Source organism: Bos javanicus, chromosome 9 (genome assembly GCF_032452875.1).
Source record: "Bos javanicus breed banteng chromosome 9, ARS-OSU_banteng_1.0, whole genome shotgun sequence".
In the NCBI taxonomy this organism is placed as follows: domain Eukaryota; kingdom Metazoa; phylum Chordata; class Mammalia; order Artiodactyla; family Bovidae; genus Bos; species Bos javanicus.
Genome location: NC_083876.1, coordinates 81,858,122 through 81,884,087, shown reverse-complemented (window position 1 = coordinate 81,884,087; position 25,966 = coordinate 81,858,122). Strand labels below are relative to the sequence as shown.

The 25,966-nt window shown below is 38.5% G+C and overlaps 1 protein-coding gene across 12 annotated transcripts in view; it reads right to left on the bottom strand.

Annotated features, from left to right (window-relative positions):
* The window catches only part of UTRN (utrophin), a 555,367-nt gene that overhangs the window by 288,293 nt on the left and 241,108 nt on the right, over positions 1-25,966 (bottom strand). For all 12 annotated transcript variants that reach the window (XM_061428217.1, XM_061428218.1, XM_061428216.1 and 9 more), the window contains 5 exons: positions 24,300-24,450; positions 22,928-23,103; positions 14,458-14,593; positions 12,665-12,814; positions 9,064-9,139 (listed from right to left, as the gene is read on the bottom strand). In XM_061428217.1, the coding sequence (XP_061284201.1) occupies positions 9,064-9,139; positions 12,665-12,814; positions 14,458-14,593; positions 22,928-23,103; positions 24,300-24,450 (689 nt within the window). The remainder of the gene's footprint in view (positions 1-9,063; positions 9,140-12,664; positions 12,815-14,457; positions 14,594-22,927; positions 23,104-24,299; positions 24,451-25,966) is intronic.

The following is a 25,966-nucleotide window of genomic DNA, read 5'->3' as shown; positions in this document are numbered from 1 at the left end:
ACAGTCTCACCGTATCTGGGGCTTCCCAGGTGGCACTAATGGTAAAGAACCCAGCTGCCAATGCAGGAGACAAAAAAAAAAAAGCAGCTTCAATACCTGAGTTGGGAAGATACCCTGGAGGAGGGCATGGCAACCCAGTCCCGTATTCTTGCCTGGAGAATCCCATGGACAGAGGAGCCTGGCAGACTACGGTCCATAGGTCGCACAGAGTCGGGCATGACTGAAGCGACTTAGCATGCACACAGCCTATTTGAGGGCAGCAATAATTCAAAAGCAACTAACAGTAACTAAGACTGACATCAAGAGAAAATTTTTTAAAATACATCAATCGTGAAAAAGTTAGGAGTGTTATTTTATTTTATCAAGATGTTTTTGCTTTAACTATAAAGCCAATTTATCTGTAATTTTCTGTCCTTTTTTTACTTAACTTTATAACATGAGTATTAGTAATTCTTAATAAACCTAGGTAATAATCTTTATTTACAGTCACTAACTTTTAGTTACCCCTTTTCTTACAGCTGGATACTTAAGACTCCTCTTGAACTTTTACTTTAAAAAAGATTTGCAGATACAGTCAACTAATATTTGACAAGGGAGCCAAGAATATACAATGGAGAAAAGACAGTCTTTTCAATACATAATGCTAAGATAATTGGACATTCACATGTAAAAGAGTAAATTTGGGCCTATGTCTTATACCACTTGCAAAAACTAACTCAAAATAGATTAAAGACTTAAATGTAAAACCTGAAACTATGAAACTCCTAGAAGAAAACACAGGAGATAAAGCTCCTTGATACAGGTCACGGTATTCTTTGAATAAAGCTCCTTGACAGAGGTCATGGTATTGACTCTTTGAATATAACACCTGAAGAATATAACTGAACAAGTGGAACTACCATCAAACTAAAAAGCTTCTACACAGCAAAAGAAACCATCAACACAACAAAGTGAAAAGACAACATACACAGAACAGCAAAGAATAATTGCAAACCATATCTCTGCTAAAGGGCTAATATTGAAATATATATGTATACACATAACTCAGATATTAAAAAATGAGAAAAATCCTATCATTTAAGATAACATGGATGGACCTTGAAGGTATTATGCTAAGTAAACTAAGTCAGCTGCTGCTGCTAAGTTGCTTCAGTCGTGTCTGACTCTGTGCAACCCCATAGATGGCAGCCCCCCAGGCTCCCCCATCCCTGGGATTCTCCAGGCAAGAATACTGGAGTGGGTTGCCATTTCCTTCTCCAATGCATGGAAGTGAGATGTGAAAGTGAAGTCGCTCTGTTGTGTCCAACTCTTAGCGACCCCATGGACTGCAGCCTACCAGGCTCCTCCGTCCATGGGATTTTCCAGGCAAGAGTACTGGAGTGGGTTGCCACCAAGTCAGCTAGAGAAAGACAAGAACTGTATGATCTCTCTTATATGTGGTATCCAAACAAGAAAAAAAAAAAAATTCATAGGAAAAGAGATCAATCAGACTTGTGGTTAAGAGAAGTGAATGGAAAGGGGGAGGAGAAATAAGAAAAGGTGGTCAAAAGTCACAAACTTCCAGTTACAAGATAAACACTAGGGGTGTAACGTACAACATGAAGGCTACTGTTAACCCTGCAATGAGATACAGAAAAGGTAAGACAGTAAATCCTATGAGGTCTCATCATAAGAAGAAATGTTTTTCTCTTTTCTTTTGTTAATTACGTGTATATGAGAAGATGATTCATTTATGATAATCACTTCACAATACATGTAAATCAGACCATCACGCTATACACCTCAAACTTATAAAGTGATATATGTCAGTTATTTCTCAATAAAACTGGGGGGAAAAAAACTAGGTTTGAAGATGCAAAGTAATACGGTATGAAACTCAAAGTTAGTCATAATAAGCTAAAAAAAGACTTTGCAATTCTAATGTTTCTATTAGTGCCAGATGCTGAGCACAACCTCTTACAGGCAACAAAGAAGGGTGGAGGATGTAAGCGCCTCACGAAAAGTGGCACCATGACTAGGAGACACCTGCTGGCAGAATTCCACTCAGTTCACTTAACGCATAGGTCCTGACTATTCCTGTTTTCAGTTGCCTTTCTTGATCTTCACAGGTTCCAAGACAAGAATGTCATTTTGGGCTGTCCACCTGATATATTTTCCACTTAGACTTATGCTACACACTTAAAGACAGAGACTGTAGTCTTTCTTCTCTGTGATTGAAGCTTTTAGATTATTGACTCAGTCCATTCCTGCTCACTGATTTTCAGTACAGATTTTACAAGCACAGAAAGCACAAGCCCTTGGTTTTGCTTTTGCAAAACCTTGACATGCTGGGCCCACAGATTTGATGTGGCACATAAGCTAACTCTGCCAATGTAGGTCAAAGCTGATGAATACTTGGCACAAGGGCTGTCTCTTTGTCCTCTTTCTTTGCATTCCAGACATTTCTAACAATTACAATTTTTCTCAATGACTTAAAATGTACCTTCTCAACACAACATTCCATAGAGCCACTACCAATCAAAAGAAATCAGTAAATACATTAAAATCTTTAGCTTCCATTCATGGCTCTAAGGGACTTGAAAATTAAGATATTTTCTGGTCATCCATCAAAGTCCATTCAGATAATCTAGATTAACCCTTTCCTTCCCTAAATAGTCAAGTTTTGACCTAAACTATGTATGTGATTACTTTGCTTTTCTTCTGTCCATATGTAGGGGCTGATCAGCCATATGTAAATGTTTAGATATAATATTCCAAGTTCAGAGAAAAGCTTGATAAATCAGGATCCCTCCCATCAATAAATTTAATTAACAGCATTATAGAGTGGTTAGTAATACTTTTAACTCTTTGTTTTTTGAAAACAAAAAGAGCTTAAAAATCATTATTCTGAAAGCTTTAACACAAACTTTTTATACCTAGGTATTTAACACTTGTCAGTTTTCAGGTAAGCTATTATCAACAGAACTTAACACAGGTACAGTTATATCTATCAAGGATACTTTCAAATTCCTATCACAACACTGAAAGTCAGAGAACATAGAATACTCTTAATATTAAGGAATATTAAAGAAATTCAACAAAAGTGATTTTTCTGTTAGTCTTTGCTTACTTGTCATCTTCTAAATGAGGTCTTATGCCACTCTTTTTAAAATCTCAATATTCTCTCAGCACACCTGATTTCTTCACATGTTCCAGAGCCAACTCAGTGGCACAGTCTCTTACACATCTGTTTCTCTTCTAACATACTACGTATTTCATTCATTTATGTGTATTTACTGATGAATCCCTAACAGTTAGAACTATACCTGGCACACAGTAGATGCCCAATAAATATTTGTTGAATTTTTTAAAAAATAAAACAACTTGCAAAAACAAAGCAACGAAACTAGAAAAATAAGAACTTGTAAGATGTATCTTTTTGTATCTTTACATTTCTTTATAATTTTGTATCTTTACATTTCTGATTGCCATCTTAGTAGATAATCCCCAAAACAGAATCACTGGAGTAAAAAATATGAAAACATTTAATGTATTTACTACTAATTGCCAAGTCTTTTTCCTTAAAAATTGGAAATGTTTAGAAAAACCCCAACAGGTTTGTAACTTGACAAAACTATATATTCGAACTCTGATTTTAAAATTAATTTGGAAAGAAAAGGGTCAAGAACAGTCAAAACAATTTTTTTTGGATAGAGGGTTATGCCTTACCAGATATTTAGTTGTATTTCTCAGCTAATAATGAATGATTAACTTTGAGTATCATAGATCCAAACATTCAAATAGACCATGAGAAGAGAAGAACCACAGTGCACAGGTGGCAGAGAAACCTGACCTTGGCAGAGACTACACTGTAGATCAGTGAAGAAGAATTCACTGGTCAATAAGTGATGCTGGGAAAAGTCGTGACCTATGGCTGCAGTTGGAAGGTAATAGGACAGATTTTGATCTCATATGCACCTTAGGAAAGCTAATTCTCTGTCGAATGAAGGACCTGAATGTGAAAACTAACATTGTAAAATACAGAAGAATATCTTTATGATTTCAGAGGACTAAAGGAGCTCTAAAATAAATCACAAAAAAGAAAGCTATTAATAGATCACTAATGTTTAAGAATTCTGAAACTAGTACCACAAACAAAAGTTTTAAAAGCCACAGATTAAGGGAGAAGGTAGGACTTCCCTGATAGCTCAGTTGGTAAAGAATCTGCCTGCAATGCAGGAGACCCTGGTTTGGTTCCTAGATCAGGAAAATCTGCTGGAGAAGGGATAGGCTACCCACTCCAATATTCTTGGGCTTCCCTTGTGGCTTAGCTGGTAAAGAATTGCCTGCAATGCAGGAGACCTGGGTTCGATCCCTGGGTTGGAAAGATCCCCCTGGAGAAGGGAAAGGCTATCAACTCCAGTATTCTGGCCTGAAGAATTTCATGAACTGTATAGTCCATGCGGTCACAAGGAGTCACAAACAGTTGGACACGACTGAACAACTTTCACTCACTCACTCATCATTTGCGATGCACATTCCAGACAAGGAATTAGTAACTTAAGTATTTTTTTAAAACTCAAAAGACATCAACCAATAACCCACAGAAGAGGAAGTAAGAAAGACAGTAAACATACTTTTTAAAGGCTCAAGCACACAGGTAACTGAGGAAACACAAATTAAAATCAAGCACCCTATCTCCACAGGTCACATGTTCCAAATGTGACGTCTGGGGATCTCTGGGTCCTGAGAGATCCTTCCAAGCAATGTGGATGCCTACACCATAAGCATCATCATCGTAAGTTATTTGCCTCTTCCTGCTCACTCTTTCTCAAATGTAAAGTGTCATTCTACCCAAGGCTACAAGACATATGATATCACAACTGAGCAAACGCAGAAGCGGATACAAGAATTCAAGTTTCTTCACTTATGCCAGAAATTTAAAGATTTTCAAAAATGTAATGCTGTCACTTTTCTGATTTTTCTGTTTCTTATGTTAATATCTTATAAAATATTTTGTTGACAGAATGTATTTTTATTATTGTCTTTTGAACAAATTAATAAACAAATAATCTTGGAAATTCCTCAGTTTTACTTTCTAATTAGGTAAACACTGATAAACATAACACACAAACAAAAGGTCTTTGGGGGTAATCAATAATTTTTAAAAGCATACAGGAGTTCTGGGGATAAAATTTTGGAGTGCTGAGAACAATGTAGAACAAGGAGTGGAAAGGTTCATATTCAGCAGGTGGATAGGTAATCTGGAACAACTAGTCTAGACTGCAGTTAATGAAGTAAAGTTGCCAATATTCACTATGGTCACCCCAGTAATTCACCATGATATACCCTAGAGAATAACTCACCCATCATTCTGCCTGATCCTCACTGTTACTTTTTGTAGTTTTAAAAAATTGAAAACAACCTACATTATCCATCCATTGCTTCATCAACATCTATTAAAAACCTATTATATGCAAGGCACTTGACTAGATGCTAAGGTATGGGAATGTGTAAGACTTCCCTGGTGGCTCAGATGGCAAAGCATCTGCCTACAATGCAGGAGACCTGGGTTCGATCCCTGGGCTGGGAAGATCCTCTGGAGAAGGAAATGGCAACCCACTCCAGTATTCTTGCCTGGAAAATCCCATGGACAGAGGAGCATGGTAGGCTGCAGTCTACAGGATTGCAAAGAGTCGGACATGACTGAGCGACTTCACTTCACTTCACTTCAAGACAAAGGCCTTGACCTCGTGGGGGTTGCATTCTGATGGGAGTGGATGGATATATGAAAGAGAAAATGTTGGTTGCTCAGTCATGTCCGACTCTTTGCGTTCCCATGGACTGTAGTCTGCCAGGCTTCTCTGTTCATGGAATTCCCCAGGCAAGAATAGTAGAGTGGGTTGGCATTCCCTTCTCCAGAGGATTTTCCTGACCCAGGGATCAAACCTGGGTCTCCCTCATTGTAGGAAGATTCTTCACCATCTGAGCCACTAGGGATGGATATATGGCATACAGTAAATCTAATGCAAGAAGCTGGAGAGAGACAGGATGGATCTTGGAGAGAAGATGTAACTGAGTTATGGTGCTCAGGTCAGGAAAGGCCCATCTAAAAAGGGAATATACTGAGAATTTTATTAACAATTTTAAAATTTGTAAAGAAATGAAAGATTAAAATAGGGTGCAACAAAGAATGATTTATTTGGGTTTTGGCTTTTCTTTTTTAAATGAAATTCTGTTGATTTATAAATGAATAAATAAAGTCATTGTTGGAATTAAAAAAAAAAAGGGAATATATGAGAACTAAGTGAAGTGAGAATGTGAAACATGTAATAACTGAGGGAAGGACATATGGATAAGAAAGAAAGAAGAAATAGCAAGCACAAGGGCCATAAATGGAAATGTTTTTGACATATTAGAAACAGCAAGAAGACCAGTATGTCTGAAGGAGAATGAACAAAGGAAAAAGGGTAAGAAATGGGATTACAGAGATAGGCAGCAGACAGATCATACATGGTCTTCTGGACCATGGTAAGGGAGCAGAAATCACCTATGTATGGTGGAAGTGATTAAAAGACTGAAATCAAAGGAATAATACATCAAACTTGCTTTCTAGAGCTATTGCTTGGCTGCTATCAGCATAATCGATGAGGGATAAGATAAGAATAGAATCTGAACAGTAAGTTAGAATATTACAACAATCTACATGAAAGATAAATAGTTTAAGACCAGGGAAGTAGTTGGGATGGGCCATGGAACTGGAAAAAAGTGGCAATGGATTGGATATGAAACCCAGAAAAGAGTCAAGGGTGACTCCAAGTGCACTGGCCCATGGCCAAATTACCTAAAGTTATAAAGTGTCTAAAGTCATGGGACTGGTGAACAAAGCTAGAGAAGACAGTTCTGAGGATTGAGGTATACCCATGCCATGAAATACCATACATGAGTTTAAATGAGATACTAGATCTACAAGCATTGAGATGTATGCAAATGAGAATGATCCAGTAGAGAGGAGACAATGAGGATCAGTTAAACTCAAGAGAAGATGTGATCTGTAGCACAAGTGGAGGAGGAGATGGTCTTCAAAATGGAGACTCTTCCACTGAATAGGAAGAAAGCATGTAGTTTGTGGGTATACCGGTAGGTAGGTGGAGGGAGTCTGTGATGGGAAAAAGAAGACCTCATTGAATAAACAGTACTTTAGTTTTTAAAAATGAGATGAGGTCATTAGTAGAGAAATGAGCAAGGGGCACTCAGAAGAAAGTGCAGTGGGTTGCTCTTCAGTGCTGAGTGCCCATCTGAGTGCAGTCAGCCAGAAGCTAGCATGTATAGACCTCAAAGACAATACACAGGGGCAAGAAGCACTGGATGGTCCCATTTACAGGAAATATCCAGAGCAGATAAATCCATCGAGACAGAACACAGATTTGTGGTTGCCACGGGTTGGGGCTAGAAGGGAAGGGAGACAAACTGTTGAGTAAGAGTTTTTACTCTGGAGTGATGGAAATATTTTCAAACTAGACAAAGGTGGTGGCTGCACCACACTGTGGAATGTCCTTGAATTGTTCACTTTAAGACAGTTAACTTTATTTTTTAATATAATTTTTAAAGGAATAATAAAAATCTGAATTACAATACTGTACAGGAGGCGCAGAACACACTGGAATTAGCTTCAGGTTTCACACTTCAGGGAGGAATATCTTATGAAGAATAAACTGCTCACCTAATGCAAGGTGTAGTTTTGCTGGCAGCTTTTTGTACTTTACTTTTTATTTTTATTGTTTGGATATATACTTTTAAATTTTTATTGGAGCATAGTTGATTTACAATGCTGTGTTTTTTGTACTTTTAAATATGCATTCAAATTTTCCCCACTCCTTTGCCATGATGTTACATAATGATGTAAGCCATTGGCACTTCTCTGCAAATCTACAGCATCAGGCCAAACAGAAAGAGAAGAATAGTATATGAATACAGATGATGATATTTTCAAAAGTAACCTAATGTGCTTTTGCAAAATGCATCAGGCCTTTTCCCTATGGTTATGGAGTTGAACTTGAGGTGACAAAGCAGCAGGACCCAAATGCTAATCCAAGTGTTTTGGATCTTGAGCGACAAAACCAATCAGATGCCAGGTATCTCCTGTACAAGGTACTGGGAAATACAATTAAAAACTGAATACAAACTTGGCCCTGGACAAGCCTCCAATCTCAAAAAAAGAAAAAAAAAAAAGTCTTGTCACTCATCAGTTTCTGACTCCAGAAGGGGAACAGGAGAAAGAAGGCGGGAGTAGTGAGAAGAGAGGAGGAGGAGGAGGGGCAGAAGGAGCAGGAGGAAGAGCAGGAGGACAGAGGAGGAAGGGGAGAGGCAGCAGATGGCACACAGGAAGCAGATAGGGTTAATCACATCTGAGGTTCTGCCTGGTGACTCAACAGCAAGAGAGCCAGCCAAGGTGGTTTAGAGAGCTTGCAAAGCAGTGATTAATTAGCAGAGGTCACAGTGGCTATGGGGCAGTAGCCTGCACTCTAGTCTCAGCAAAGAGAAGGAAATAAATAGTGAGAAAACACTCTTCATTCGCCTAAGTGATCAGCATTTGTCCACAAACAGCCTCCCTGAGATGGACAGCTCTTCCGAATCCCTGACTCCTGCTCCCAGGGGTATCCAAACTTTTTGTTTTCAGTCATCATCAGCGCCTAGTTACACATCTCCAGAACACGCCAACACAATGACTTACCATTGATTTGCTGAAAAGCTGCATGTTCCTAGAAAACTATTCCCCCAACGTCCCCACCTTGCCTCTCCCCTCGCCTTCAGCAAGCTCTTTTGGGGCTCAGGTTCCACACTGGCCTCAAGAAAGGCTAAAACTCTTAATTCCTATGAGAGGAAATGCCTTGCACACACTAGGCAGTGAAATACATCTTGTGTTTAGAGACGATATTCTTTTCAAATGATTGAAAGCAGAATAATAAGTCATAACTGCATTGTGTTTTTAAATAAGTTTTCCTAATTCACATACAATGCTCATAATCATAAAATTCTGCTATGTTTATAAAAAATTTTGTGAAGGAAAAAACTGTATCTTACCAGCAATTCTCATCTGAGCAACGGAACAGGGATCCTGGAAGCGCTCCTTCAGCACACCAGGCACTTCTCTGCATATCTACAGCATCAGGCCAAACAGAAAGAGAAGAATAGTACATAAATACGGATGATGATATTTTCAAAAGAAAGCGTTCTTCTAAATGATCTTGCTGCTGCTTTCCTGCCCCTCTTCAATGCCTAAGCTTCTGTGTCCACTTTCACTATCCACTGCGGTCTTCCCTGACCCCAGCTGACAGCAAGAACATCATCCAGTCCTTAGCTGGCCTGCTCCTGTACAACATTTAATGCTGCCACTCCCTCTTCCTTGATTCTCTTGGTATTTTACAATGGTGATTTTACCCCCACCTCTGTGATAGATATTCTATGCTTCATCCTGGCCTCTCTCCCTGGGTCCTGGTTTCTAATTGCTTCATTTATCAAATGGAGTTTCAAGAGACTGATGACTTTCCAAAACAGATCTTCAGTCGTACTCTTCCTGTCAACTGTATATTCAGATATGTCCAAGTGTGGATCCATCACCTGTGTCCCTGACATCTTCTTCACTCTCTGTCTCCTCTAGCTCCTGTCATTTATGCTTCTTTTCCCTGCAATGTCTTTCCCTCCAATCCTCCATCTGACTAACACTCATTCATCTTTAGTAAATTAGCTTGGATATGAACTCCACAAAACCTTCCATGGCTACCACCCAAAGTTAGGGAGGTTCTCCACTTATATATTCCCACAGATACCTCCTTGTTATAATTGCTTATCTACCTGTCTCACCCACAATGAGCTCTTTGGGTTAAGGAGCATTTTCATACTCTTGGCTACATTTCCAGTTCTTAAAACGGTACCTGGCATAAAATGAGAGCCCAGTAAAATCCTACTGAGCAAATAAAAGCATGAATGAATGAAAAATCCAGATTAGTATTTCCTAAAATGTGTCTGTTGAAATTCTCTACATGATAAGCCTTCCTTTTGCTTGGTCCTAGATTCCCATAACTCACATAATTAGTGTAGAATCTACATGAAGTCCTGCGATAAAGGAAGCTCTGTCTGACATTGTGCTCCCAAAGTGGCCACCATGCCCTGTTCTACACAATACCCACTGACATCCTTTGTGTTAAACAAATACATGTGTTCCGCCTGAATATGCACAAGCTGAGTCTGGCATGTTGGACACAGGGCCAACATGTCTGAAAAAAAGCAAGGAGAGAGCGTAGCAGATGCAGTCAGGGAGATAACAGGAAGCCAGAACACGATCAGCCTCATAAGCCACCGTCGGGACTTTGGCCATTACTCTGAATGAGACGGAATACTATTAGCGGGGTTTTCTCAGGAGATTTACTTGACCTGAACGATTCTTAACAAATACTTTGGTTACTTTGTTAAGAAGAGACAGACAAAGGGAAAAGTGAGGAAAATGGGAGGCCAAGGAAGTGGCCATGGCAGGAATCACACAAGAGATGACGGCAATGATGATCACACAGGAAACAACTTAGTGGCCATGGAGGCAGTGAGAAGCGGCCAAGTTTATGAAATTTTGCAAACCTAAGAAAAGATGAAAGAATTGCCCAGGGAATACCCATGTGCCACTCAATATCGACATTTGTTAAAACCGCTCCATTTGCCTTATTGTGTATCTACTCATGTAGCCTTCCATTCAAACCACCCATCAAGGAGACAGGAATTTTGAAGGAGAAGCTGATGATGGTGACTCCAGGGTTTATTTGTTTGTTTGCTTTTCACTGAGATAAAATTCACATGTCATAAAACTGAGTCCAGAGTTCTGGCATAAACCATAATAAGGATGTGATTACCAGTAACTGAGGTGGGAAAAGTAAACTAAGACCCCAGAGGGAGGTGGAGTCAGGTACTCAGTCTTGTATGTTAGTATCAGATGCCTGTTAGATATCATAGATATCAAAGTACAGATGCTCAGCACGCAGCTGTGATGAAGTCTGAATGCAGAGAGAGGTCAAGGCCAGACATGCAGCTGTGTGAGTCATCAGTAACAGTGACCCATAAAGGGAGTAGTTCTCAAGCAGAGAGGCTAGATCAATAAAGCACCTAAATCATTAGATATAGAAGGATGGCTATCATTTTAAAAGGATGGAGAGGAAGAAAAATGACTGATATGGGTCCTGTCCAAAACAAGACAGAAACATATCTGTTCAATGTCCCAGACAGACTTCTTACTGAGTGTGTGCTCATCTGCTCAGTCATGTCCAACTTTTTGCAACACCACAAACTGTAGTCCGCCAGGCTCCTCTGTGTGCGGGCTTTTCCAGGTAAGAAAACAGGAGTGAGTTGCCATTTCCTACTCCAGGGGATCTTCCCAACCCAGGGATCAAACCTGGGTCTCTTGCATCTCCTGCATTGGCAGGTGGATTCTTTACCACTGTGCCACCTGGGAAGCCCCATTATGCTATGTGCCCAAGCCAAAATAAATAGAAGCCTATTACTTTACCTCTGATTCAAATGCAAAAGAAGCAATGATATGAGAAAAAGACTTTATCTTAATCATATTGGTAGCCACATACCATTACAACCTACTTCAGTTCAGTTCAGTACAGTCACTCAGTCACGTCTGACTCTTTGCAGCACCATGAATTGCAGCACGTCAGGCCTTCCTATCCATCACCAACTCCTGGAGTTAACCCAAACTCATGTGCATTGAGTTGGTGATGCCATCCAGCCATCTCATCCTCTGTCGTCCCCTTCTCCTCCTGCCCCCAATCCCTCCCAGCATCAGGGTCTTTTCCAATGAGTCAACTCTTCGCACGAAGTAGCCAAAGTATTGGAGTTTCAGCCTCAACATCAGTCCTTTCAATGAACACCCAGGACTGATGTCCCTTAGGATGGCCTGGTTGGATCTCTTTACAGTCCAAGGGACTCTTGAGTCTTCTCCAACACCATAGTTCAAAAGCATCAATTCTTCGGCACTCAGCCTTCTTCACAGTCCAACTCTCACATCCATACATGACCACAAGAAAAACCATAGCCTTGACTAGACGAACCTTTGTTGGCAAAGTAATGTCTCTGCTTTTCAATATGCTATCTAGGTTGGTCATAACTTTCCTTTCAAGGAGTAAGCGTCTTTTAATTTTATGGCTGTAATCACCATCTGCAGTGATTTTGGAGCCCCCAAAAATAAAGTCTGACACTGTTTCCACTGTTTCCCCACGTATTTCCCATGAAGTGATGGGACCTAGTAAATACATGCTGAATGAATAAAACCATTTAAAATAAATCTATATATATGAAAAGTCACATGCAACATCACAAAGTTATTTTAAGGCTTTCATTTTTCAGAGCATAATTATTAGCATTTTATTGCCTAATTCTAATATACACTCATTATTTAATATAGTATATAACATATAAAATCTTCTATGCCAAAAAATCCCATGTGAAATAAATATTCTTTGAGAACATAAGCTTCCATCTATGACAGATGAAAAAAACATAATTATCAATACTAGTAAGCATTAGTAAAATGTGCCCATATTTGGGTATACTTAAAACAGTTGTATAATCCCACTTCTTTGAGAACAAAATCAATAAACATGAAAAAGGTATCACAGTAATTCTTAAGGCACACCTTATTCCATGACGAATTTACAGTTCTTAAGCTCTCTGAAACTTTTTCTCTTTCATGTAAACTCAGACTTTTATCTGAAAGCATTTCCAATTCAGTTCTATTCAACCACTTGAGTTTCTCAGCTTGTACATCCATCTCCTGGGTTAAGTCCTAAGCGAGTCAGAAGAGAGGTATGGTTAAAAGGTTGTCATACCAGTGAAAGATCAAGAACTGTGTTAGAAATCTCTATGGGAAATAGTCCTATAAATGTGGACCTTTAATTTCTTAAATGGAAAATAAACTTCTAAGAAACCTGAATTGACATTAACAAACTGTAACTAATTCGGGAATGAACTTCCACTTCCAGGAAGCACTGTGTGAACATGAATTACTACTCCCAACCTGCACCTCTTAACAGGGTCATATAAAATCATATTTATCTTGACAACTTAATATTCTGTTCTTAGATAAAAAATAAAAATGGTGTTTATTCTAACAAAAGGCCAAAAATCCCCAGAAACAATGGAAGCATTTTATGCTTGCATGTCTACCTATCCCAATATACTGTCCTAACCCTTGTGACTGACCCCAAATTGTTTACAAAAGGCATATTCCAAGGAAACTACTAAAATTTTTATAATAAACACAAACTTATTATATATTTGTCAGATTTTGAAATGAAAACTTAATAACCACTTGCCATATATTTTTCATCAGTATTAACATTGTCTTTCCCCAAATACCTCAATCATATTCCTTTAGACAAAATCTCTAATGAGATTAGTGGGTATCATTTTAGATATTCCTTATTGCACACATGTATATGCATCTATACTCACACACAATTTCTTTTGTTTAATAAAAATGTGAGCACATTTTGCTTATTGCTCTACAAGTACTTTAATTCTTAACACACAAAATATAAAGTTTGTGGATATAAAAATGTATGGAAATTTGGGTATATTATTATAACATACCTATATACCTTTATGTATTTTTATATGTTGTATACCTATACAATTTTAAACAATTCTTGCGGGTTGCAGATCAACAAAGAAACTTTAATTAATACAACTGTGACAATAAGACCATAATAAGCTGCAGTAACTCTCCAGTCACTTGGAGTCTTCTTGTAGAACTCATTTTATAGATCCTGCTGCTGCTGCTGCTGCTGCTGCTGCTAAGTCACTTCAGTTGTGTCCGATTCTGTGCAACCCCATAGACAGTTCACCAGGCTCCCCCATCCCTGGGTTTCTCCAGGCAAGAACACTGGAGTGGGTTGCCATTTCCTTCTCCAATGCATGAAAGTGAAAAGTGAAAGTGAAGTCGCTCAGTCGTGTCCGACCCTCAGCGACCCCATGGACTGCAGCCTTCCAGGCTCCTCCGTCCATGGGATTTTCCAGGCAAGAGTACTGAAGTGGGTTGCCATTGCCTTCTCCTCATTTTATAGATAGTAATCAGTAATTAATACTCTTCTAAATCCAAAAGGAAAAAACTATACTTCACAGAATTATTATATTCTAAAATGCTGATGTCTGTTTAAAATATTCTAAAATCCTTTGGTCCAATACTTAGACCCACATGACATCACTTTTACATGAATGAAGCCTTGCCTCTGCAATGATGAAATAACAGTTGCTCTTTAAAATTAAAAAGTGTATATATGTATATTCCTCTTTAAAGTTCACCAGTCTTACCACAAATACAAAGCTTCTTCCCCTTTTCTTATTTAGTCATCCAATATCTTATTTTTAGTGTAAATGTTCATGCATCAAAAAAGCATCAGCAAACATAGAGACAAATAAATCACTTACTGTTAATTCTTGCAGGTTTTCTTCCAGTTCAGTGGTTGATCTTTTTTGTACAGCATTCTCAGCCTTTGTTAACCAACAGATAATCTCATCTAGTCTTTTTCTATAGTCCATCACCTGCTTACTTTCTCCTTTCAACCTAAAAGGACAAATTATTAAAAAATATTGAGAAAATTAACAAATTAACTAGAACATTATACATCTGCATTGGATATTCTGACTAAATATGTCACACACAAAAAAATAATTATCTTAATATGTATCAATTATTTTAACATATATTTCTAAATGAGTATTAATAGTAATGTATACATTTTGCAAGGTTATATGCAAATATAAGAATAAGATTTCTTCCTTCATTAAATTAAAAAATATTGAAACTAAAAAATGTTGTCTTTCTTCATCATAAAAACTATGTAGAAATTTAATACAAAGGACTTTTTAAAGCTAGACACCACCGTACAGCATAATGGAGGCTTTAAAAAGAAAACATGAAAAATGTCTTTATCTAAAATAATAACGAAAAATACATAATTCTCTTTGAGTACTCCATGGAGATAGAAAGGTATCATTATATGACATTCACATTAGGGGGCAACTATTACTCTACTTTATTCATAGGAAAGAAAGAGCAAGAACAAGGCAAGATACCAAAAATGGGAAATTTTTAGAAATATTAGGAAAGACAAGAAAAATGGGAATTTGATGAGCTCATTAAAATAAGTATTATATTTGAATATAGCACCAAGTTACAAAAAAGGGTTTAGAAAAAACAAAGCCAAAGTTTTAAAGGACATAAGGAAACAGTCATATGAATATAAAAAAGGAACTGCCTTAATTACATCTTTTAATGTTATAAGAATAACGTTTATAATTATATAAACCATCTGTCAAAAGATGAGAGTATGATTAGAACTCATTTGACAAACAAGATTATGTATCTTGAAGAAAGAGTTTGAAAGCTATTTAGAACTTGGTGGTGGTATCACTTCTATAGCTCCAGCTATTAGCTGCTGGCTTAAAAATAGAATGCAATTTTTTGAAATGAATTACATTATGTCATCCCTAATAAGAATTTACATTTTTATGGCTATAATTTTTTCTTTTTAATCACAAATACACCTAACACAATGATGCAATACATATAGATAAAATGCTAAATAAATCTTATATATTTAATAGAGAGTCAGTGATATTTGAAGGAGAGTATTTTAATGTTTAAAAATCTAATAAGGGAAAGGGGGAGGAATAAATTAGGTGTTTGGGATGAACATATACACACTACCATATATAAAATAGACAACCAACAAGGACCTACTGTATAGCACAGGGAACTATATTCAGTATTTTGTAATAACCTGTAAGAGACAAGAATCTAAAAAGAATAGATATATATGTATATGTATAACTGAATCACTTTTGTGGTACACCTGAAACTAATACAACATTGTAAATAACCTTTAATTTTAAAAAATTAATGATAATCACTACAGAATCACATCTTTCCCCAGTAGCTCAGTTGGTAAAGAATCTGTCTGCAATGCAGGAGACCAGGGTTCGATCACTGGGTTGGAAAGAGGCACTGGTGAAGGAAATGGCAACCCACTCTGGTATGCTTGCCTGGAAAATCTCATGGACAGAGGAGCCTAGGGGGCTAGGCTAAGAGGTTGCAAGTGTCAGAAACGACTTAGAAACTAAACTCCACAGGATCATAAGTTTTCATTTTTAAGTATTCATCATGAGAGAACACTGCTTCAAGATTTAAATAAATAAATAAAGCTATATATGAATTGTTTAGACTATCAGAACCCAAACAGGTAATTCACCCTCTGTATCGAAGAGTTTTTAAATAACAACTGTAAAAACAATTAAAATACTACTATTGACCTTGTGTTTTAAAAAAAAGTAGCAATTTAAATTCCCAGGGTTTCATAATCACAACTAATGTATTATTTTGAAAATATGTCTATGACAAAAACTAACATTATCAAGTAATTTCAATAAGACATATTTGAGTCACACAAAATTTTCATCTGCAAACTAGCTAAATATAATCTACATTTTAAATGTTATCACTAAGTAAAAACAAGTTATAAATTCATATTCAAACAGTAGATAACAATTACTCATTAAGGAATAACACAAGTTGCTGAACTGTGCAAATATTTAATAACAGACACTCAATACAAAAATAAATTGAGCTGTGTGCTATTTCTCAATGAGTAATAACAGTACACATAATAAGCCCATAAAATTGCAAGGTGGCCCCAATTTAAGACAAATTCAAACCTAAAGTTAAATGTGAATTTATGAAAACAAATACTGCTTTAGTTACAAGATGCTAGAGAAGAGATTCATTATTCTTTCCTCTTCTCAAAAAAATGAGTCGAGCCTCTTTTAGCTTCACCATGTCAGTCCAAGAAGCAATAATTATCACATTCCACAGAGATCCATTTGAAATTGATTAGGGAAATTTCTACAGTTATTGCTAATACCATACCAGCAAGTACATCTTTTTCCTTAAGAAGACCAGACCACCTGATCTGCCTCTTGAGAAATCTGTATGCAGGTCAGGAAGCAACAGTTAGAACTGGACATGGAACAACAGACTGGTTCCAAATAGGAAAAGGAGTACGTCAAGGCTGTATGTTGTCACCCTGCTTATTTAACTTATGTGCAGAGTACATCATGAGAAAGGTTGGGCTGGAAGGAAGCACAAGCTGGAATCAAGATTGCTGAGAGAAATATCAATAACCTCAGATATGCAGATGACACCACCCTTATGGCAGAAAGGGAAGAGGAACTAAACAGCCTCTTGATGAAAGTGAAAGAGGAGAGTGAAAAAGTTGGCTTAAAGCTCAACATTTAGAAAGCTAAGATCATGGCATCTGGTCCCATCACTTCATGGCAAATAGATGGGGAAACAGTGGAAACAGTGTCAGACTTTATTTTTCTGGGCTCCAAAATCACTGCAGATGGTGATTGCAGCCATGAAATTAAAAGACGCTTACTCCTTGGAAGGAAAGTTATGACCAACCTAGATAGATATTCAAAAGCAGAGACATTACTTTGCCAACAAAGGTCTGTCTAGTCAAGGCTATGGTTTTTCCAGTAGTCATGTATGGATATGAGAGTTGGACTGTGAAGAAAGCTGAGTACTGAAGAATTGATGCTTTTGAACTGTGGTGTTGGAGAAGACTCTTGAGAGTCCCTTGGACTACAAGGAGATCCAACCAGTCCATTCTAAAGATCAGCCCTGGGTGTTCTTTGGAAGGAATGATGCTAAAGCTGAAACTCCAGTACTTTGGCCACCTCATGAGAAGAGTTGACTCATTGGAAAAGACCCTGATGCTGGGAGGGATTGGGGGCAGGAGGAGAAGGGAATGACAGAGGATGAGATGGCTGGATGGCATCACCGACTCGACGGATGTGAGTTTGAGTGAACTCCGGGAGTTGGTGATGGACAGGGAGGCCTGGTATGCTGCAATTCATGGGGTCGCAAAGAGTCGGACATGACTGAGTGACTGAACTGAACTGAACTGAACTGAGACTGCAGCAGGCCAGGCTTCCCTGTCTATCACCAACTCCCAGAGTTTGCTCAGACTCATGTCCATCAAGTTGGTGATGCCATCCAACCATTTCATCTTCTGTCGTCCCCTTCTCCTCCTGCCTTCAATCTTTCCCAGCATTAGGGTCTTTTCTAAGGAGTCAGTTCTTCACATCAGGTGGCCAAAGTATTAGAGCTTCAGCTTCAGCATCAGTCCTTCCAATGAATATTCAGGACTGATTTCCTTTAGGATTGACTGGTTTGATCTCCTGGCAGTGCCAACTCATTAGCATGACACATAAAATCCTATGGGACTCCCCACTCTGCCCCTCGTCCCCTGAGCCCTTCTCACCTTCTAACCTTGACAGATTTTTTACTCAGCCACACTATTTCATGCCTCCCACCTTGCCTGTTCTGTACCTTTTCCTTTCAAGACCATCCCTAAGAAGAATTTATAGGAAATTGCTATAAATGGTTCAACACCAGCTTCAGGATCCCTCCACTGCATGTCTGAATTCCACAGCCCATCACCCCTGAGTCTATGACAACACACTATCTTCTTATAATAATGATGTACCCTTTAATCACATCAGATTACTTTTTCCTTTAAACATTTTCTTCGCCATAGTCCCTCTGAGTTCTTTAGTCATACTTGTATCCCCTGTGCTAAACACAAAGTTCATAAATACTGATCAAATCATTTAATCAATCATTGGCAAAACAGCAATACCATCCTTGGAGAATAAGTCATAGGATAGCTTACAATAACAGAACTAGATCTTCTGAGTGCTTAGTATGAATAGATAGGGCATAAGCTTTCTACAAAAAGTGTCTCCTTTAATCCTCATGATACTCCTCTGAGAAGATACCCCAGTTCTCATTCGCAGAGGAGGAAAATTAGCCAGAGAGCTCTGAGGTCTACCCACCTTTTACATGCACAGTACTCATGAGATTAAGTACTGTTACTAACTTTCTATGAGACCCTGGACAGTTATTAATACTTCACTTCTCCACTCTGAGCCTCAGGTTTCCAAAGCTGTACAATGGATATAAATAGCCCCGTCACAGGGTAGTTGTCAGGATTCAGTTCAGTTCAGTCACTCAGTTGTGTCCCACTCTTTGCGACCCTATGAATCACAGCACGCCAGGCCTCCCTGTCCATCACCAACTCTCAGAGTTCACCCAGACTCACGTCCATCGAGTCAGTGATGCCATCCAGCCATCTCATCCTCTGTCTTCCCCTTCTCCTCCTGCCCCCAATCCCTCCCAGCATCAGAGTCTTTTCCAATGAGTCAACTCTTCGCACGAGGTGGCCCAAGTATTGGGGTTTCAGCTTTAGCATCATTCCTTCCAAAGAACACCCAGGGCTGATCTCCTTCAGAATGGACTGGTTGGATCTCCTTGCGGTCCAAGGGACTCTCAAGAGTCTTCTCCAACACCACAGTTCAAAAGCATCAATTCTTCAGTGCTCTGCTTTCTTCACAGTCTCACATCCATACGTGACTATTGGAAAAACCATAGCCTTAACTAGACGGACCTTTGTTGGCAAAGTAATATCTCTGCTTTTGAATATGCTATCTAGGTTGGTCATAACTGTCCTTCCAAGGAGTAAGCATCTTTTAATTTCATGGCTGCAATCACCATCTGCAGTGATTTTGGAGCCCAAAAAAATAAAGTCTGTCACTGTTCCCACTATTTCCCCATCTATTTGCCATGAACTGATGGGACCATATGCCATGATCTTAGTTTTCTGAATGATGAGCTTTAAGCCAACTTTTTCACTCTCCTCTTTCACTTTCATCAAGAGGCTGTTTAGTTCCTCTTCCCTTTCTGCCATAAGGGTGGTGTCATCTGCATATCTGAGGTTACTGATATTTCTCCCAGTAATCTTGATTCCAGCGTGTGCTTCTTCCAGCCCAGTGTTTCTCATGATGTACTCTGCATATAAGTTAAATAAGCAGGGTGACAATATACAGCCTTGACGTACTCCTTTTCCTATCTGGAACCAGTCTGTTGTTTCATGTCCAGTTCTAACTGTTGCTTCCTGACCTGCATATAGGTTTCTCAAGAGGCAGGACAGGTGGTCTGGTATTCCCATCTCTTTCAGAATTTTCCACAGTTTATTGTGATCCACACAAAGGCTTTGGCATAGTTGATAAAGCAGAAATAGATGTTTTTCTGGAACTCTCTTCCTTTTTCAATGGTCCAGCGGATGTTGTCAATTTGATCTCTGGTTCCTCTACCTTTTCTAAAACCAGCTTGAACATCTGGAAGTTCACGGTTCATGTATTGCTGAAGCCTGGCTTGGAGAATTTTGAGCATTACTTTACTAGCATGTGAGATGAGTGCAATTGTGCGGTAGTTTGAGCATTCTTTGGCATTGCCTTTCTTTGGGACTGGAATGAAAACTGACCTTTTCCAGTCCTGTGGCCACTGTTGAGTTTTCCACATTTGCTGGCATGTTGAGTGCAGCACTTTCACAGCATCATCTTTCAGGATTTGAAATAGCTCAACTGGAATTTCATCACCTCCACTAGCTTTGTTTGTAGTGATGCTTTCTAAGGCCCACTTGACTTCACATTCCATGACGTCTGGCTCTAGGTCAGTGATCACACTATTGTGATTATCTGGGTCGTGAAGATCTTTTTTGTACAGTTCTTCTGTGTATTCTTGCTACCTCTTCTTAATATCTTCTGCTTCTGTTAGGTCCATACCATTTCTCTCCTTTATCGAGCCCATCTTTGCATGAAATGTTCCCTTGGTGTCTCTAATTTTCTCGAAGAAATCTCTAGTCTTTCCCATTCTGGTGTTTTCCTCTATTTCTTTGCATTGATAACTAAGGAAGGTTTTCTTATCTCTTCTTGCTATTCTTTGGAACTCTGCATTCAGATGCTTATATCTTTCCTTTTCTCCTTTGCTTTTCACTTCTCTTCTTTTCACGAGTACTTATAAGGCCTCCCCAGACAGCCATTTTGCTTTTTTGCATTTCTTTTCCATGGGTATGGTCTTAATCCCTGTCTCCTGAACAATGTCACAAACCTCATTCCATAGTTCTTCGGGCACTCTATCAGATCTAGTCCCTTAAATCTATTTCTCACTTCCACTGTATAATCTTAAGGAACTTGATTTAGGTCATACCTGAATGGTCTAGTGGTTTTCCCTACTTTCTTCAATTTAAGTCTGAATTTGGCAATGAGGAGTTCATGATCTGAGCCATAGTCAGCTTCCAGTCTTATTTTGGCTGACTGTATAGATCTTCTCCACCTTTGGTTGCAAAGAATATAATCAGTCTGATTTCAGTGTTGACCATCTGGTGATGTCCATGTGTAGAGTCTTCTCTTGTGTTGTTGGATTAAATGAGGTCAAATGCTGTCTTTGCCACATGGCAACCTCTCAGTCAAGACACACAACCTATGACTTGACTTTTACCAAACCACACGAAATAAAAGATGATGTTAGCTTATAAACAGTTGCCAGGTCTGCCCTGGTGGTCCAGCGGTAAAGAATCCACCTGCCAATGCAGGGAACACGAGTTCCATCCATTGCCCAGGAAGATCCCACATGCCATGGAGCAGCTAAGTACATGTGCCACAAATACTGAGCTCTCACTCTGAAGCCCACGAGCCACAAATACTGAAGCCCGTGTGTCCTTAGAGCCTGTGCTCCGCAACAAGAGAAGCCACCACAATAAAAAGCCTGCACATTACAACTAGAGAGTAGCCCCTGCTTGCTGCAACTAGAGAAAAGTTGGCCAAGGAACAACAAAGACCCAGCACAGCCAAAAATTTTAAATAAATAAACAAATAAAAATTTTTCTAAATTAGGCAAAAGCCCTTTTTGCAACAAGCATGTATTATTTTTACAATAAAAGAGAATAAATCTTTAAAAAGTAGCCACAAGCCAAATACTCAAAGTTCAATATTTTATGTTACGCTATAATACTGAACTTGATAAAGTATTAGATTGGCCTTGAACAAAACAATAGTTTATCACTAAAATAATATATCATCTACAGAGTTAAAATTATCAGAAAAAAATATCTCGGAGATTTTAAAACAAAACTACCATTAACTCACCCTCTCAAGGTGAAATGTATTAAGCAAAATAGGAATCATCCATTAAATCCTGAATGTCTCAAACATAATTTCAAATAAGGGTAAAGTAATACATGAAATAATATGTGCAATGTTGAGTATTATATTCATTGGTCATCAAACATGTTTGCAACCAGAAGACACCCTAGTATTAATATGTGGGGCAATGCAACATAATCTGACATAAAAACACAATAATAAGTTATATTTACTATGTCATATAGATGAGGAACTGCATTATGTACACAGCACTGACGTAGAAAGACACAGGGCACCCTTAGACACCAGGAATTCCTCAGTGAGACAGATTCCTCATCAAGACCCAAAGACCCTGTCAGGAAGAGAGGGAGGGAGAAGTTTGCCCTGAAACCCCCTTCTTCAGCCAGAAATTCCAGAGTGTTCCTCCACCTACTTCAAATTCCTGTCACAAAGTCGCTGTGTCATAATAAACAGTGAGAAAAAAAGAGGAATGAAGATTTTTTGACATATCTGAGTAGAAAAGTTAGACTATGGTGGGCCTTTTAAACATAGAAAAACACAAAAATACAGAACGTGGACAGTGGAAGTCTTAAACGCCAACAAAACTCTTGTAATGTGAGAGCAAAAAGTGAAAATGTTAGTCACTCAGTCGTGTCTGACTCTGCAACCCCAAGGACTATAGCCCACCAGGATCCTTGGTCCATGGAATTCTCCAGGCAAGAATACTGGAGTAGCCATACCCTCCCCCTAGTATCAAATGATAGAAAGAACTTGGAACTCATCGTCTTGGATCTCAAAAGGTTCTGCCCAAATACCCTCACCCCGTGCCCTTGAGTTATCACGGCTTAATCACCTTGGTCGCCGATCCTTCACTTCTGCAGCGATTGCACCCCAGCGTTGGTTTAAACCTGCCAGCTTGTCCTTCAAGAAGCTTCCATCTGTCGGGGAGAGTTTCTGTATAATCCCATCCCCCGTTCTGTTTAGTGCTGCAAAACTCGGCTGGTGGCTGCTGATCCCCTCCTCGAGTTCCTGTAACAGAGAACCACTCAAGATTAACTCCACTGCTAAATTAAACTGTTCTGAGGCAGTGAATCCATTTTCACGGAGTGGTGTCGATATAAGTGTTAGAGAAACAAAGCCCTGGAAAGATACTTTATGTACACGAAAAAGACATTTTTAACACTTTAATTACATTTCAATCAACAGATTAAATGAAATCTACTTTGAAATCTAACCCACTCTTATGAATGTCATCAGGCAAAATACAGTGAAAGAGAACAGCCTAATAACATAAAATAAATAACAGCTTTTTATATTGACACATAAGCATCAATCATGCTTGATTAAAGTGAATTCCTTGTCCTCTAAACACGGGCTTGAAAGTGTCTCTTAAAAAACTGTTTAAACCCTCTACTCTCATATTTTATTATGTCCTACCATATGTAAGTAAATCTCAATGTGCATTTTATTGAGACATTGCTTCACTGGTCTGTAAATTTTTAAGCAATGGATTAAGAAAGGATATTTTAAAGTCAAATTTAAGTACTTCTCTACGACCCTAAAAATAAGAAAAATGTATTAACATATTGATGAGAAAATAAAAGCATTCTCTAACTCCTCATAAACCTTCTACATTAAATATATTTTTAAAAATTTATAAAAGAGAAAATATTCTCAACAAGGGTAAATTGAAATTTTAACCATGATTTCTAAAGTCCTATTACTGTCAGCAGAACTGATTTAGCTATTGTGTTGTATTTTCCCAAGACTGAATTAGACTTACATGAGCAGCTGCCCTGATATAACTCAAAAATAATTTACTTTTATAATAATGATCAATGATAAAAAGAAAAGTAAGATCTCTAAGTGTTTAACTATAGAAAATAAAGGTGAGGTATACAGATATCTTTTTGTCCTTGAAAGAGTCTTGAGTATAAAGTTTTATAAGTTCTGAATATAAAATTTTAAAAATAAAATTGTTTTCATATTTTTCACTAAAAAGTATTTTTATTTAAATTTCTTTAAATTCCTAATTTAAATTGAAAGACTTTTTTTCTTAGACTTTTAAAACTGAAAACTAGAACTGGAACAAAAATGACAGATTGTCTGTATACCCCTGAAAAATTAATACTGTAGGCCCCTCCTTTTAAAACCTGTCTTAAATGGTGCATACTAAATAAGCCAAGTTTTCAGCACATCCCCAGCCTCTTACAGAAAGCACTCACCTGCTGATGTATCCTGGCCTTCTCTAAGTCCAGGCCACCATCCGGAGCAAAAGTACCAGCCAGTAACTCTTCAGCTTCTGTTATCCAGTGTGTGAGGTCATTAAGGTCACAGTGGAACTGTCTCCATTCCTCCACAGCCCTATCAAAATAACTAAGAGACAACAAACAAAATAGGTTTCCAAACTTTCCAGGACCATCTAGAAGCGATTTTATAAGAAGGAAATTTAAATCTCATTTAAACCGAAAGCCTCAAAATGAGTGAATTCACAGCTCACTGCTCTGTAAGCCCAGTTTTCGTAATGGATTACTGTTAATGATTCCTCTTAGAGAAACATGCATCATACCAAGAGTCAAGCAATCTGCATATACCTCCCCCCTCACATTCATGCACAGAGACACACACACATTAGGCAGCTTTCTAACTAAATAGAGAGGCATCTCTGGCTGCGAAAATCAAGATAGATTAGCTTTAGGCATGTTAATCCACCCAACTTTGAACACTTAACATTTCAGATATCATGAAATGCAAAATATGATTAATTACTTTATTCTCTTAGGAAAAAATTAGGGTATTTTATTTCCAAAACACTTAGTTCCCAGCTAGAACAAAACCTAAAGGCCAAAACACTTCAAAATTTCCTTGCAGTCTATTAACTCTGTGCTATAGACTGAATTGTGTACCCCACCAAAATCCATATGTTGAAGCCCTAACCCTTAACATGACTATATTTGGAGACAGGGTGTTTAGGGAGGTAATTAAGGTTAAATGAGATCATAAGTGTTACTTTCTCAGTCATGTCCAACTCTTTGTGACCCCGGGACTGTGGCCCAGCAGGCTCTTCTGGCCATGGGATTTCCCAGGCAAGAATACTGGAGTGGGTTGCCATTTGCTTCTCCAGGGGGGATCTTCCTGACCCAGGGATTGAACCCATATCTCCTGCATTGCAGGTGTATTCTTTACCATCTGAGCCACCAGGGAAGTCCAAATGAGGTCGTATCGGTCACTAATCCCATAGGACTGTTGGCCTAATTAGAGAAAGAGACATAAGAAATCTCTTTCTGTGTGTCTCTTTCTGTCTCTGCTACTGTCTGTCTGTCTGTCTCTCTCTCTGCAAGAGCATAGAAGAAAGACATGTAAGGACACAGCAAGAAGGTGGCCATCTGCAAGCCAGGAAGACAAGCCTCACCAGAAACTGAGCTCTGCTAGTACCTTGATCCTGGACTTGCAGCCTCCAGAACTGAGAGAAAATAAATATCTGTTGTTTAGGCCATCTGCAGTATCTTATTATGGCTGCGCTAGACTTAGCAGCAGCAGCAGCAGCAGCAGCAGCAGCAGCAGCAGTAGCAGCAGCAGTAGACTAATGTATACTCTGTGCGGTAACTAACCTGGTGTGTGTCACTGATCAGAACACAGCAAGATGGCAGAAGCTGCAAAGCTCAGGTTAGGCAATGAGACAAAGACTACTAAGACTTCTATTCAAACCTAACTCGTTAGAAATGAGACAAAGTCAGACTCCAGTGCTTGTCGTATCTGGAACAAAATAAAATAAATATGAGGTGGAAAAGCCTTCTTGGCTTGGGACCCTCTGTCATTTCTGTCTACCTTTTTATTTAGAGTAGTGGTACCAGGAGAAGTTTAGAAGAGATCTCAGAAATTTTAGTGACAA